Here is a 16,649-nt window from a genome sequence, read left to right as displayed (position 1 = left end):
TACTGGGTCATGTTAGCTCTTTGTTGAAAAATTTGAGAAGCTGCTAGACTGTTTTCTGAAGCACCATATTAGATTCCCACCAGCAGTGTATGAGGCTTCCACTTTCTCAGCATCTTGTCAAGACTTATCATCTGTCTTTTTTATTATAGCATTTCTACTAGATAGTATCTCTTTGTGGTTTCAATATGCATTTCCTTGATGGCAAATGATTTTGAGCATCTTTCCATGTGCTTATTGGCCACTTGTGTATCTTAGGAGAAAGGTTTATTTACAACCTTTGCCCATTTTTTAAACTGGATTACTTGTCTTTTTATCGTTGCATTATAAGAGTTCTTTATACATCCTAGATACAAGTCCCATACCAGATATATCATTTGCAGATATTTTCTCCTAGTCTGTAAATTATTGGTAGTATCTTTTGAGGTATAAAAGTTTTAAATTTTGATGATGTCCAACTTATCAGTTTTTTCTGTTGTTTCTCCTGCTTTTAGTGTCATATCTAAGAATCCATCACCAATCTAAGGTCATGAAGATACCCCATCTTTTCTTCTAAGAGTTTATTGTTTTAGCTCTTAAATTTATGTGCGACCTGCTGTTAAACCTGTTCATTAAACTTTTCACACTGTGTGTGGTGGTGGATGTTAACTAAACTTGTGGTAATCATTTCATAATATATACATATATCAAATCATTATGTTGTACACTTAAAACTAATACAATGTTACATATCAATTAAAAAAAACTAAACATCATTTCAAATGATGTATTTTTTTAGTTCAAGAATTTTCATGTGGTACTTTTTATAGTTTTTATATTTCTACTGTGATTCCCCAGTTATGTTCCCTTACGCTGTTCATGTTTTCTTCATACCTTTGATCACGTAACACCTGCTTTGAAGTCTTCATGTGCTTATTCTAGCATCTCTTTCATTTCTGTGTCTATTTCTATTAACTGATTTTTCCTTTGGTTATAAATGAATTTTCCTGTTTACATGCATGTCTACCAATTTTTTATTTTGATTTTTTAATTTTTTGTAGATGCTGTGTGTTGAGTTTCTGGGTTTTGTTTTGTCTTCCCTTAAAAGATAGTTTTATTTTGGCATGTGGTTAGCTTTGTTAGGGCAGGTCTGGAGATGTCCTTATTCTAGGGTTGCAATCACCCATTTCTTTTGGGTGTGGAATTTAATGCTATGGGTGATCAATAAGAATTCTCTACCCTGGTTGGTTGGAACTTGAATAACTGCTAGCACTATGTGACACCCAGAATCTCCATTCAGCTCATAGCTGTCTGGTAGCTGTTTTCTGCCTGGCCTCAAGAAGTTTTGACCTGTACAAATATAGCTTAGTATTCAGCCAAGGACTCAAGTTGATGCTTATTTTGATGTCTGGAGCTTATTCTCTACACAGATCTCTCTTTCTTACCCCCAAAATTCCAGCCACCTTTTCAGCCCTGAACTATGATCTCTTCTTCATCTCAGCAGGACTTCTGCTTTGTTTGGTTTCTACCTCTCTGGGCTGCAGCCCTGAAAGTGCCTCTAGCTAGAAGCCTGTGTTGATTGTTGAGACACCTCAATTATTTACTCTGTCTCAAGGCTCACAGTCCTAATTGTGCCTATTGTCTGAATATAGTTGTTTCCTAAGTTTTGTCCAGTTTCTAACTTTTTATGGCAATAAGGCTAGTCTGCAAGCAGAGGTCCATTGCCCCTTAATTTTTAAATCATACGTATGGAACTTGAGAACTATATACTCTATATTTTATAAAAAGCAGAACAAAGAGGAACAGATATAATTCATACAGTTCTCATTAGAATCAACATTTACATAAAAGCTTTGTTTTTGTCATTGCATAAGAGGAATAGTGAGAGAAATATGTTTGATTGATGAAATACTTAGGAGTGATGCTGAGAACACATACTCCTTTGTTCTCCTCTCTGATGAAGGATGATTGTAAAATAACAAAGTCTTTTAAGATAGGAAAACAATACTCTACATTGTCTTGGATTTGTAATAAATCCATATATTGTGTAAATTATGTTAACTAAAAAATCTTAACTAAATTCCAAAATTAGTGCTTTAATAGTTATATCAATTTGTTGACTATTTTTGTGACTTCTTCATTCTAAATTATAAAAGTTATTTTTAATTTATTTAATTTTTTCCATGCGTCTTTAAACATACCTCATTGAAAGCTGTGATTATAAAGAGCACATCTTGGACTAGGAAAATATGTTATATTTTTGGTTGTAGCAGTTATTTTACTTAGTCTATAACTAGGTTCTGTATCATTTCAGAATGCTGAAGCTTGGAACAATTTATCAACTTCCTACATCCGATTAAAACAAAAGTAAGTACAACAGACAAGTATGAAGAACTTTGCTTCCAAATTAAATGAAAGAGATTTTCTTCAACTCAACTGAACACTGAAACATTGTGCCTCACTCTCTTTTTCCTTTGCCCATCCATGTCTTTGAGTTAGAATGACTTAACATAGCCATTTGAATTCTAAATGTAGTTTATTCCTTGAAATCGTTTGATATGTAATAAAATATGTTGCTTGAAACCTTTATTTGCTACTAAGCTTTTGTGTTCTAAATTTCATTATATAATAAAAGCAAGCATGCTTTTTAGTTGATCAACTCAATTGATAGATTCTCATTGATCGTTTGCTGTGTACATTATTGAGAAATATAGATATGAACCAATGTCTTCAGGGAATATAGGTTTAGAAATAAAATATTATGCCATATTATTTTAAAAATTGATTAGCAATATAAGCAATATGTGGCAAATATTAAATGAGAAATATAAAGAGGGCTATAATACTAGTAGAATAAGTGTAGAACACTTATTCTGTGCCAGGCACTCATGTAGTCCTGTGAGAATCTCAGAAGTAGGGATGTTTATGACCCTTGTTCAGAAATGCTTCTGAGAGAATATCGGACTCAAGCTAACATTTGTAGAATGGGTGGAAAAGACAGAGGAAAGCCTTTCAGGTGAGGAGAATTTGACTAGATGCAGAGTGACGAGTGTGAACGCAGCACTTCAGGAGATGGAGGTAAGAGTCCTGCTCTGGACTACAGTGAGATCTATACTGAGAGAAGGTTGGAAAGGTCGGTTAGGGTCAAATTGCTGTGTATTCTGATTATCTGACTAACACATTGAGACTCTGCTGTTGGCAATAGGAAGCCAGAAATCTCAGCTGGGTAATTCCATGAAGAAAGAAGCTTTTTAGGAAGATTTATCTGGTGGCAGCGTGTGAGAGACTAGAGAGGAAATGGGGGATTGGGAAACCAGTTTGGAGACAGCTGTTGTAACAGTCAGTCAGGAGATAACTAGGCTGGAAAAAGATGGGGCAGATGCCATTTTATAAAGGAGACAACCAATTGGGCTTATTGACTGGCCACAGAAAGTGAAGGAAAGGGACGAGACAAGGATTGCTGTCACCAGAGTTTAAATAAATGTATTAAAGGATGGATATAGTTCCATTTTTATTTGACCCTATTTTCAAACTTAATTTTTCTTCGTGGATTCACAAGATATTTCTGAAGATATCATTAAATCCACATTATGCTGAGATCATGAAATGCTTCCGCTGCTCTTGGATGACAATCTACATAAATAAAGCACTGTTTGTTCTACCATTCTCTGCAGAAAATAATATTATGTTCTTGATTGCAGCTGATTGTGTTTAAACTCACTAGAGACCCTATTGATTTAAAGCAAGGGGCGGGGGAAATCCCAGTCATAGTTGTAGGATGATCTCAGTGAGTTTTTCTGTAACCCTGATCATTTTGTATGTAGGGAGTCTCTTGATCCCCTACCTTGTCTTCCAGCCCATTAATCCTAAGAATTCTGCTTTCTCTCTTAGAGGTTCTTGCACATTGTTCCTCAGCTTCCTTTTCATACGTTTTGTCTTCCTGCAGCTCCATGAATAGGTTTTTGTATAAAAGTGGGGTTGTAAGGTCAGAGGTGAATTACTCCTTTTTTCTGGTCTTTTTATTCTTTCCTTTCTTTGCTGCTGCTCCAGACATAGCTAATTTTTGACTCACAAGATTGTTATTTACTTCAAGGGTAAATTATTACTGCTCTTCTCACAAGACTCCTATTCGTGCCTCAAAGCGACCCTTTAAACTGTCTCATCTGTCCCTTTCCCATCATAATATTTTTCACTGAAGTGCCCTTTTCACAGTTTTATCTGATTACCCCTGACATTTTGTCCCTACCTGATGTCACAATTTTCCCTTGGGAAAATTTGCATTTTCCTATGTAACTTTCGTAGTACAGCATCACTACCATTGTGGGTTTGATAAGTGAATCCTGAATTGAAGTTCTTTATAAAGAAATCATATTTATCAAAAAAGAATTTAATCGCAGAAATTTCAAGGCTAGGAATTTGTGATTAGAAGGTGGGAGGACACATAGGAAAAAAGGTAATCCTCCTGGTGTGGATTTCTGCTTACTGAGTTCTTTCCCAACAGAATAACTTCACCTCCCTGCCCCGCTCCCCAGTCTCCATGTGATTGGGAGCACCGGGGAGTCTCAGTTCATTGCTGTTGAAGGTAGTTGCTATGGCAGGTGGGCTCAGTGAGTGGAGTAGAGAAAGGGAAAAAAAAGAAAGAAAAAAATCCCAGAGAAACAATTTATAGCAGAATTTGAAGAAGTGGTAGAGTAAGGGTACTTTTGATTCCAACTATAAAGGATGGTGGGGGAAGGGAAAAATGAATCAGTATATAACATAACAACTTTAGGTAAATTGTTTAATGCAGAGAAATAAAAACTGAACTGTAGTGAATTGCTTGTTGTGGAAAGACCGAAAGGACTTATTGTAAAGAAGTTATTTTGATCACTATCATAGATATCTTAGCGATCGAGCAAATGATTTGTGTGTTCAGTGGCTCGTCGGGGAAGTTACTGATGATGAGGACACACTTCTTTTCAAATACTTAAGGAGGTGACTCTCAGCAATGGCCTGGAATGATCAGAAGAACTCCTATTACCCCGTCCAAAATTTGCTTGAAGTTAGCAAGGAGAAATGGTCTTGATGAAATGAAACAGTGTGAGGCTCAGCAGGGAAAGGAAGGTGGATCTTGTAGTCTTAAATTAGCAAACTCGGAATGACAATTGGAAAGGGAGATTGATGGTATACATTTGAAAAAGGTTAATGTGATTGTCCAGTGAAACATTTATGATCTATAAGAGAACTATGTCTTTGTCCAGCTAGCAAAGTAAAGCATTAAGAATCTGTTTGCTGAGATGTTTAACTTTTAGAATAAGTGACATGAAGTTTTGTCGATTTCCTTGTTGATAATAAGCTAATAGTCTTTCTCTACTTTCTGAAGCGGCTTGTATAAGACAAGGATTCTGTAAACCTTGCCTGTAAAACTACCTATCCTTGTTTTAATTTTTATTAATCAATTTGGCTTTCTATTTCTTTAGCTCATTTTGTGTAATTTGTTCATAGTGCTCTCATGATTTTTTTTAAATTGCTGTCTTATTTGTGTCATATTTTTTTCATTCTAAATGGAATTCGGACCTTTGTCCGTTTCATTAGTTTTTTCCCAAAAGCCAGCTTTTGGTTTTGTCGATCATTTCTATTCTTTATTTATGTTTTATTTCTTAACTCTATTCCTTTATTTTTTAAAAATTTATTTAGTGTTCTTATATCAAATTGAGTGTTTTAACTTATTTTCCATCTTTTATATCTTATAATCGATGTATGTAAGATCCTAAATTTCCCTCTAAATACTGCTTTAGCCATATCCTACAGATGGTGACATATAATACTTTATTGATTTCTAAATATTTTGTACTTTCTAATACAGATTGTTTTTTTTCACATTGTGGATTTTATTATTTTTTTTGGTGTGCATTTTTAAGTATCCAGGCACATATATTTTAAACTATTTACCATTGATTTCTTATTTAATTGCAGAAAATATGGTCAATATACTTTTAGTTCTACTTTAAAAAACAAATAACTCAATCATTTTTGTTCTCAATAATTATTTAAATTTCCTGACATATTTAATCAATTCTTCTCACCATTGATCATTTCTTGTATCCCCTTCTCTTTGAATTTCTTTTTATTTTTGCAAGAGAAGATTCTGCAGTAGTTCTTTTAAATTAGGGTTAGTAGGTAGTAAACTTTCTTAGTCTTTGTTCATCTGAAAATGTTTGATTTTGCATTTACACTTACATGGTAAGTTTAGCTGGTTGCAGAATTTTAGGCTGACAATTATTTTCACTTAGCACTTTAAAGGTAGGATTCTATATTCTTCTACCATCTTTTGTTGCTAATGAGATATCTACTATTCTCTAATTGTCATTATTTTGTGGGTTTAAGGATTATCTTTATGCTCTGCAGTTTCACACAGTATGTCTAGGTGTTGGTTTATCTTTATTTATAATGATCGGTATGCAAAATATATTTCCAGTCAGAGAATTTAGATCTTTGTTCAAAATGCTCAGCTTTTCTCTTATAGTGTCTTGCTATTTTCTGCATTTGTTTACTTTAGGATATCTATCAAATGTATGTTTAAGCCTTACTTCGCATTCTGTGTTCTATTTCTTTATTATTCTTTTATTTCTTAATCTGAATTTTGTGTGAATTCTTCACTGCTATCTTTCAGTTCATCATTTCTCTCTCTGTGCATTCTAATTCCAAAATTTCCAGTTGTCTGTATTTACATCTCTCTGTTCTTGTTTCATTTCTATCTGTTTTTGTTTTGTAATTTCCTGTTCCTATTAAGTTTTTTAAAAATTTGTAGGTAGATTTGAGGTGGTTTGGGGTTGTTTGGGCCTCTAATTCTATTTATTAACATGAATGATTAAGGAATGACAGAAAGTCCATATCAGCATTTTATGCATTTAGCTCTGGTTTATGTAGCTATGGTTATTCATTATTGCTGTCTTTCAAATTTTACCTTCAATAGAGTAAAAGCTTTTAGAACTTTACAAGAAGCCCTCAAGTGCAACTATGAACACTGGCAGATATGGGAAAACTACATTCTCACTAGCACTGATGTTGGGGAATTTTCAGAGGCCATTAAAGCTTATCACCGGCTCTTGGACTTACGAGACAAATACAAAGATGTTCAGGTAGGATATTCATATTTTGTTATTTCAGTTTGTGTTTGGCATAATACTTGATTATGTGATATAAATTATTTCCTTGACTATACATGAGAAAATTTTGTTAAACACGTGTTCATCTAAAAAGAGTGCTTTTTCTTGTAATCGAATATTTTTAGTTACATATTAATTCTGGCATTCCATTGTCAGATATGTTTGCGCAGTCATAGATTGAATATTATTGTGACTCAGTTATGAAAATCTGATATGTGGTTTATATATACACTGTCAGTTTGCAGAAACTAAATAGAATAATGTGTGTGTTATTAATTACTTTGGTTATCTTAATGTGGTAGCTGGAATAAGTCCCATACTCATTTATTCACTAATTCAACAAGCATTCACTGCATACTTTCAGACTGTTTGAACAATGTAGAAATGAAGACTAACATTTTCTTTGTGATATTTAATGAACTGGTCCTTTTCTTGGTGATATGTCAGAACTAGTTGACTCTAACACAGTAGCAAAAACACTATGTCATTTCGGAAAATATGGGAGACTTGAAGCCACCGTGTTTGTCATCTAATAAGATTAAGTAGACAAAACCATGTGAGATTAACTGTGGTTGAAGACAGGGTGTGCAGGACCTTATAGGTTACAAAGTCCAGGCCTTGAAAATATATCATTTTATTTGCAATAATCAATATATGCTATTTAAAATGGTGAATTTAAAATTGTAAAAAAACAGAAATAACATCTAATGTGTGATAATACCTGACTACTCATAATTTGTTATCTGTTCTCCAGCTATTCCAAAATTTACCCTATCTGGGCCCTGTATTGTAGTCTCAGCCCTTGACCAGTATATGCATGGTCTTGCAAATCCAGCCATATAATTGGCCAGGTTACTTTAATGCTCAGGTTCGGGGCAGTTCACTTGAAAGATCTGTGTCTTCAAGTAGCATTACATACCTATTTGTAGGAGCTATGTTGACCCCTTCAATCACTTTTTTTTTCCTTATTTATTTATTTATTTATTTTGTCTTTTCTAACTATTGTATATTGACCATCCATTATAGAAAGAAGGGACTTGGATTGTGATATAAAGATCAATTAAAATGTGAATGGAGGCATAGCAGAGTTTTACATCCTAGAGAGGATAAGAGCCCTAGCATATCTATTTGCAGTCCTCTGGCAGTCTAGCACTTGTCACATTCCCAGAGCTGAAGTTCTCCATTGAGGTGGTTCTTTCTCTTCCACACTTAGTCCCTTGGTAAAGGGCACTGACGAAGCTTTGAACAGATCTCAATATGTTGTTGAACCACTGAGGATGGAACAGAGATTCCAAAGTGCTTATCTCTTGTTTACTTCAAGTGTAATTTTTAAAAAGACCCTTCTTTACTAATAAAGCATTCTGAAGCCTGCTCCTAAATTCTTAGAAAGAATGTAATTTACATTGGTAGTATATTACATTTTACACTTGAAACAAATTTTTTTTTATTCTTTCACACTAAAAAGCGGTACATAAAACACTCAAATCCAACACTCCTCAATCAGTCCAGCATTCTTTAGCATTACAAACTGTCAGAGCAGCATTGAGTCCTGTGGGCTGGGCTGAAGAAGCCCCACTCTGGTCAGAAAGGCGTGTGACGCTCCTCCCCTTCCAGATTCCCCAAGCTGTCAGCGTGCTCTTCTGTCCTACTGGTATTGCTGCTGGAGGTGTCATCTCTTCCAGAGTTGTCTCGGAATTGGCTTCTTTGGCTACTTTGATCCCATTAATCTTCTGTCCTATGTCTCTCGTTTCTAACTTATCTGCTTTTTCTGATGTGAGTGGAATTTTGCCTCCTACTCTGTGTTTTAACCCACAGTAATCCTTCATATCTGCTAAGGATTAGTAATGATTGGCTAACCAGGCTGACTTTCTGGTTCCTGAGAAAATCCTGATCATTCTTTTATGCTTGGAACCCATAGGCATTGGCTTTATGTAAGGCACGCAAATGGCTAGGGCCAGGCCACTCTCCTTCCATGAGAGATGGACTTTCGTGGTTCTAGTACATAAGTATCAAAGGGAGGGGACTTTTCCATCTTATCGCTCACTTATTCTCCCCTGCTTCTCAAGGCACATAGAGCAGGTCAGACTAGGACATGGTAATCATAACTGACATTCAGTGAGGGCTTGCTTTGTGCCACACTAGTGGCACTTGATATGTATTAACTCAATTAATTATCACCACAGCTCTGTGAGATAGATTTGTACTATCAAAAGCGATGTCTCACTCTAAAAGGTATGTGTGTATCTTCCCCACTTGTTTTAAGGAAATTAATGATATGAAACAAGTTAACTGTTCAAATATTTTTTTGAAAAGCTATACTTCTACATCATAGTTATAAAGTCATCAATATATTGTTGATTTTATTTGGCTTAGGTGGGTGCATCAAATATGCCCAATTATCTTGCTAACTCATATCTGAGAGGCATGTATTCCAGAAAAAAAGCAAGACAAAATGAAACATTTGCTTAACTGAAGATGATAATTTAGAACGAAATAGGTTCGGCCTTGAGCGTTCCAGTCTCCTGCAATTACAATAGCTGGAAATGTATTGGAGAATTTTACTTAAGATTTTCCTTTGTTCTTACCACTCCCCCACCACCTCCAGTTTAGGCATCTCATTCTCTCTGTGGATGAAAAAGTTTCTTGCAAATGTTTGGAATAATACTGCTGTATATGAGTATCTCTAAACGTATGAAGAGAGGTGACATTTAGAATAATATATTGATAGTCACAGTGGTAGATACCAAGGAGGTAACTCCAGCAAAAATAAGCTGAGTTGATTCTAAAGCTAAAAGTTTCAGTTGCTGATTTGGCGTATTGTATACCAAATCAAATTAGTTGGAATTATAGGAACACGTGCTTAGAAATCCCTTAGGAACCTTCTCTAAGAAAGAATAAAGGAACTCAAATAATGATTTTTATTTTGAGGAATTCTGGGCAATTCTCAGTCAGTAAAATTCATTTGGAAGTAAAAATATATTTTTCTTAAGTTTTTAATGAAGAACTAAAAAGAAAGCAACGCTTAATGTAAAGACTGAGCCAATAGCATAAAATTACATTTTTTTCCAATTTATCCAGCCTCAGATCTGAATGCACAGAGATGCATTTTGAGCATTTTTCGTAAAAGGAAAGAAAATTTAAATCATTCTGAACTTAAGTGAAAATTTAATTGTTTCTAAGAGAAAATTAGGATTTAATTTCATGGCCAGCTAATACTTTAATATCTTTTTTCCTCTAATTCTTTCTCTGTTTCTCAAACTTAGAATATAAAACAAACTTTCTTTTGTACAATAGCATTCATCTGAGCATAAATATTTTGATGAGTTCGAAATTAGTTTCTATAAAAGTTTAGTGTTTTTAGAAACAGTCAAGGGTGGCGTTTAGGATCTTTGAGACTTCCTCCTGTAGCCCCGTTGCCACTTGAAGGAGCACCAGGAACTGTTCCTGTTATGAGAAATATTGCATATAAACAAAACACTTTGAGAAGCATAATGTGCTATAAAGATGTCAGGTATTATGGCCAGTAGCTTAATTTTTATATTCGCTTTTGGGGAATATGACTGCGAACATGACTGCATAACCAGTGGCTTGCTCAGGGCAAATCATCGTCTTTAGCACCGTATAACAGAGAACTGTCAGGTGTTCATATCCAGGAAGAGCCACAGGGAGATAGTTTTCAGGCCCTTTTAAAAGCTCTTTAGCAGTGTTGTAGATTGCTGTCGGCAGTGTCTAGTCTCTGGCGGGTGTGAGTAGAATCCCTCCATAGTGGTTAAATCATCGGTGAAAGAGAGTCTTGGTGGCTAGTGGTGGGCTCAGTCATATTTAGCTTCATTGCATCCTTCTGTTTGTCATCACGCTTTATTACAACTAGTCACTGTGAACTGAGACAATTGATAGACTGTCTGGAATATTTTTATCTTGGCTAAAATAATTGAACTTAATTTGACTCTATAAGTTTGGCAACAGGTATCTTCAAAAAAAAAAAAAAAAAAAGCTCATATCCTTATGTTTGACACTACCTGACTCCATTCTATTTTAATTTACTTTAAAATCTTTTCATCTATTCTTTCTCTACTTCTTTATAGATGTGATTATTGTAATTTCAATTTTTTTCTAGTGTGTGAATGTAGTATGTGTGTATAAATTCACAGTCATTTTAATACAAACAATAAATTAGCTACAGATTATTCTGGTTTTTTTTTCACTATTTGTAATAGGGTGAGTAAAATATACCACCTTTTTCATTTCCTGCCTTTTCTCTCCCTGTCTTAATTTCGATCAATGCATAGATTAATATAACTCAGGAATGATTTTCTGTAGTAGTACATATTTATATTCATGTCTAGATTAAACATACTTTTATTAGTCTGTCATAAAATGAATTTTCATGTTCCTGTATATTAGTCCCTGTTTAGTTTTCCAGTTTTCTATTCTTGTCAATAATACCATGAATATCCTTGTAGACAAATCTTTATATATATTCACACTTCTTTCCTCAGAGTACATTCTAATGTTGATTTGTTCATTTTTTCTTTTTTACCTTTTTTCTCTTTTCTCTCCTCCCTTCTCCTCCCTCCCACCCCTTCTTTGATAACTTGGCATTTTGGGGAGAGCATTTGGGAAAAGAATTTAAATATTGCATTATTATACCCCATTAGCTGTTTATAAACAGAAGAGGAAGGGGAGGGGATTAACATATATATGTTCTTAGACCCTAACAAGGTTAATCGTTTTTAGGGCATACAATATTTGAGGAGGATACTGAATACTTCTCATTTTACAGTAGGTGACTGGGAGACCCAGGGAGGTTGTAATACCTGACCAGTCATATAGCTGCTAGGACTCAAAGATGAGAATCACATTTAGGCATGCCTATTTTCTTCTTTGTGTTGACTTGAAGATTTATTTCAAAAAGCACATTTCCCCATCATATTAATGTGCATGTGAACTATAGTTAATAAAGGTTTATTGTCCAAATTGGTGTATAATTTATGTATAATAAAACACACAGATTTAAGTGTAAGTTTGATGTGTTTTGAGTATTTTATGTTCTTATACAACCACTTCTCAAAAAAGACATGGAACATTGTCATCACCACAGAAGGTTCTCTTCTGCTTGCCCGTGAATCGAGACAACACCCTTTCCCCCTCAGCCAGGCAACTGCTTTCTGATTTCTGTCACCGCAGCTCAGTTTTGCTTTTTCTTGAATGTCGTATAAATAGAATCATGCACTATGTATCCTTTCGTACTGATGTTGTTCTTTGTGCGGATTTCTTTGGGGTTTTCTTGGGAAAGGAGGGAGGTGGTGTTGATGTGCAGTGGGGCAGGGTGCCAACCAAACTGAAGTCGTGGAACAAGTGGTGGCTGAGTATTTACCTGAAAGAAAAGAGGGGGAGGGGATGGGTATGTTTTATACAAATTATATCTCTGCGGAATGGGTAACGTTGAAGCATCTGAAGCTCAGCAAGATGAACTAATAAGGCTGATGTTTTCCAGCTAACCAGTAGTAAAGCCAAGACTTAAAATCTGGAGTCTGGCCCACTTAACTTAAAGCCTGGGTACGCCTTTTGCACACTCTTAGCTTTGTTTTTTTTTGTTTTTGTTTTGTTTGTTTTTTGTTTTTCTGAAGAAGTAAAAAGGAAAATGTTAAACTGCCTACCTCATTCCGATAACCGAGGTTCGGGGAAGCCAGGGGTCAGGGTTATCAGACCAGGAAACAGCAAGTTCTCCGGAGAGCTCCAAGTAGGGCAGCGTGTTAGCCAAGCTGGGGAGGCGGGAAGTGGCTTCATTCCCAGCCTGGAGCCCTCCTGGGAGTTTTTGTAACTGGACCTAAGGCAGTTTGATTCCTTCTGCTTCAAAGACCTCCAGGATTCAAAGGGCCAGTGCCTTGTGCTTTCAGCCAAGATTTTGGTGAGACTTGGCCCATGACTTCAAGGTTTGTGTTGGGGCAAGATAGTTATACTTTTCTCTTGTGAAGATTCTTCAGCATTTATGTTAGAATTGCTGCTCCTCCATGTAAGAGAACTTCACCTCTCTTCAGGGGCTAGTAGTGGTGCCACACCATCATTCTGTGCTTGCGGCATCTCCCAGGTGTGGTCCGTGATGGACGTGAGAAATAGGCTTAGAGAGAGTTGAACAAAAGTTCCATATTGCGGAAACGAGTTAGAGATCCAGGTTAGGGATGTAGAAGTCATTACGTGGAATCAGTGGTGTAGCTTCGGGTTAGGTAGGATGCGAGGGACCACAGGGCTGTTTATACTGATAAAAATGAAATTCCTCTAAGCAGTCAGGCTTAGAAAATACACTTAGATTACTTTGTGATACACCAAATGAATTCCAAATGGACTAAATATATGATAAATATTTTTTCATCCCATAGAAAAATTAGGAATAGAAGTGGATACTTACCAAATTTCCTGAACTTTGAAACAAAGAAAGAAAGCTTAAAGGAATTTTTATGATGTCATTAAAAAAATATGTGACAAAAATATTCGGAACAAATAGGAAGATAAAAATCTAATAATATCCTTATTATATAAAGAGTTAACATCTGCTATAGGAATGAAATGAGACAAAATAAAGGATTCAGAAACAGACTCAAGTAAGTATTTAGTCCATGATTAGGATGGCATTTTAAATTTGTGGGATAAAATTAGGATATTCAATGTGTATTGGAGTAATTGGCCAAGCATTTGGGACCAAAACCTGAAGCTCTGCTTCATTCCTTAAACTAAAATAAATGCAAATGGATAAAATGTTGAAATTGAGATGCCTTGAGAAGCAGGATTATGTTGTAGGTAAGGACATAGATTCTGGGATTGGACAGCCTGGGCTTACAGCCTACCTCTGCCAATCATTAGCTGTATGACCTGGGGCAAGTTGCCTTAACCATTTTGTTCCTCAGTTTTATAAAATAGGGACGATAACAGTACCTGCCTCACAGGATTGTCATGAGGATTACATGAGATAATGTACATAAAGGACATGGAATAGTGCCCGGCACACACAAGTGCCATTTAAGTAGCTGCTATCATCATCATTGTCATCGTTGTCCTTATCATCGTTAATGAAAAAGCAAAAACCATAAAAGCACTAAAATAAAATATGGTAAATATTTCTGTAGGTTTAGGGATAGAGAAAACATTTTTAATCATAACAGAAAGCCATATTCCATTAAGGAAAAGATCAAGAGATTTGATATTTAAAACTTCTGCACGTGGGGAAAGAATGACTTCTGACCAGTGAATGGGTGCCAAAGGTCACCGTCCTCAGTAGGGCCACGCTGCGATGTGACAGCCATTTGTTCGGTGCTTTCTGAACTGACACCAGAGCACAATTAATCAAAGCCAGATAAGGGCCCCGGGGAGAGGTTGTTCCAGTGCTTTCGGTGCTGTCTCGCTCTTTTTACTTCCCCTCCTGGGGCTGCTGAAACTAATTTCCGCAGACTTGGTGTCTTCTGACCATAGCAGTTGTTCTCTCCGTTCAGTTCTGGAGGCCGGAAGTCTGAAGCCAGGACGTCGCCCGGGCCGCTGCCCGCTCCGCGGGCTCTAGGGAAGAACCTCTCCTTGCCCGTTCCAGCTTCCAGCGATTCCGGGCGTCCCTTAGCTTGTGGCCGCGTAACTGTCTCTGCCGCCCTCTTCATCTGCTTCTTCACCTCCTTCTCTCCGTGTGTCCTTTACTCTTCTTAGAAGAACATTATTCATTGGATTTAGGGCCCACCCGAATCTAGTATGACCTCAACTTAACTAATTACATCTGCAAAGACCCTATTTCCAAACGAGGCCACGTTTTGAGGTTCTGTGTGGACATGAGTTTTTGGGGACACTGTTAGACCCACCACAACTGCCATGCTCCTTTTCAGGGAGAAAGCAGTGGCTCGGAGAATAGTGGGCTTGGTAAAGTTAGGGCAGTGGATCCCAAACACACCTCGTTGGTAGCTGTCGTGGTAGCAGAGGCGACATGCACGGAGGTGCCAAGGGAGGCCAGAGAGACCGTGACTGACCATATGAAAGTCTTTCCTGTAGCAAACGGCACCAGGGGTTTGGACATCTGGAGGTGACGGAAGAGATCGTGGGAACAGAGAGGGTGTTGATAGAAAACTAATAAAGCTTTTCAAAGAAACTTACTTAGTCTTATGCAGTAGTGAGAGACACAGACTGGAATCCCAGCCCACGATGGACAAGGTGGGATTTTTATGAAGGTTCTATAATTAGGCTTCAGGAGATTGTGATGTTACCTTAAATACCATGAAAAAAGTTGAGTATGACGTCATGTACGTGCTTTGGAAAGAGGGTTCAAAATACTCATTTGATCTACATGTGTGTTCAGAACCCCAAGAAAATAAACACAGATTAAAGAATCATCTTTGGAGCAGACTGCTAGAAAGGCAAGTGGCCCTTCCCTTATAATCACTGTGGATTAAAATTTACCTCTATAACTTCTGTTATATTACAAGTAGGAAAATATTACTGAATGCATTTATCTGTTGCTCTAGTTTTTCAAAGTTCTCAGTTTTTTCAAACTGTGCATAAACAATTTGTGCGCACTCATGTCCGTCCACAGTCACCGCCCCACTCCCCAGGAGCAGCCTCTTCATACCTGGGCGCTACTTCCCCTGCTCCATCCTCTTGGAGAGGTGTGCGATTTAGGCTTTATCTCCACCACTCCACCGAATGTGCTGTCGTTAAGGTCTGTGTCACCACATTCAGGGGACAGTCATCAGTCCTCAGGTTTTTCAGCCTCATCAGCAGTGTTTATGTAACATAGTTGAATTCTACTTCCTTCTTGAAACATTTTCCTCACTTGGCTTCCAAGGTTTCACACTTCTTACCTTACCAGCTGCGGCTTCCTTGTCTCCTCTGCAGAATCATCCTCCCTTTTCCTTCTGTGTGACAGTGACTCTGGGCTCAGTCCTCACACCATTTTTCTTCCCCATATATGCTGTTACCTCATTCGTTCCTTGGTTTTCCCTTTTATCTTCCCGAACATATGTATTATGAAAACAAACAAAGTTTTCCTCCACATGACCTTAAATTCTTTTTCATGTAGCCTGTTCAGTTCGTTTATTTCATTATGGTTGTTCTTTTGCAATTTTGTCCCTGTTGGCTCATACTTCCCTGGAGATATTGGCTCTTCTGCTAATGTGTACTTGGTAGGAGGGGCTACAGCAAAGCCCAGGACCCAAAGCGTGCCCTTCCTGGTGAGTTTGGGCCACAAGGGGAACCCACCCCTTGGATAAACTTTGCTGCTGCCCCCTCCCACCACCACCAAGTGGCCCTGCTGCTCAGGACACCTCCCCTATCTCTGCCAGGCACCATACGCTTCCAATGTCCATTTTCCAGAGTAGTCATCTGACCTCAGCCTGTGGGGGACAAGCCAGGCCTCCTGGATCTGTTGCTGTCTTAGCCAGGCCCTTTGTCCTGATGGCTTGCACTGAACTGGCACAGTCTCCATGCTGATAGCAAGTGGCATGTAGAGTAGTGTGTGGAAGGAAGAAAGGCACAACCAAAAAGCTTTTCTTAGCC

General features: G+C 37.1%; 1 protein-coding gene across 1 annotated transcript in view; it reads left to right on the top strand.

Annotated features, from left to right (window-relative positions):
* TTC27 (tetratricopeptide repeat domain 27) overlaps positions 1 to 16,649 on the top strand; it is a 138,141-nt gene that overhangs the window by 108,654 nt on the left and 12,838 nt on the right. The window contains exons 15-16 of the mRNA XM_011372100.2: positions 2,291 to 2,343; positions 6,932 to 7,097. Coding sequence (XP_011370402.1) covers positions 2,291 to 2,343; positions 6,932 to 7,097 — 219 coding nt within the window. The remainder of the gene's footprint in view (positions 1 to 2,290; positions 2,344 to 6,931; positions 7,098 to 16,649) is intronic.

Source organism: Pteropus vampyrus, unplaced genomic scaffold, assembly GCF_000151845.1.
Source record: "Pteropus vampyrus isolate Shadow unplaced genomic scaffold, Pvam_2.0 Scaffold200, whole genome shotgun sequence".
NCBI classification, from domain to species: Eukaryota; Metazoa; Chordata; class Mammalia; order Chiroptera; family Pteropodidae; genus Pteropus; species Pteropus vampyrus.
This window is presented reverse-complemented; position numbering and strand designations above follow the sequence as displayed.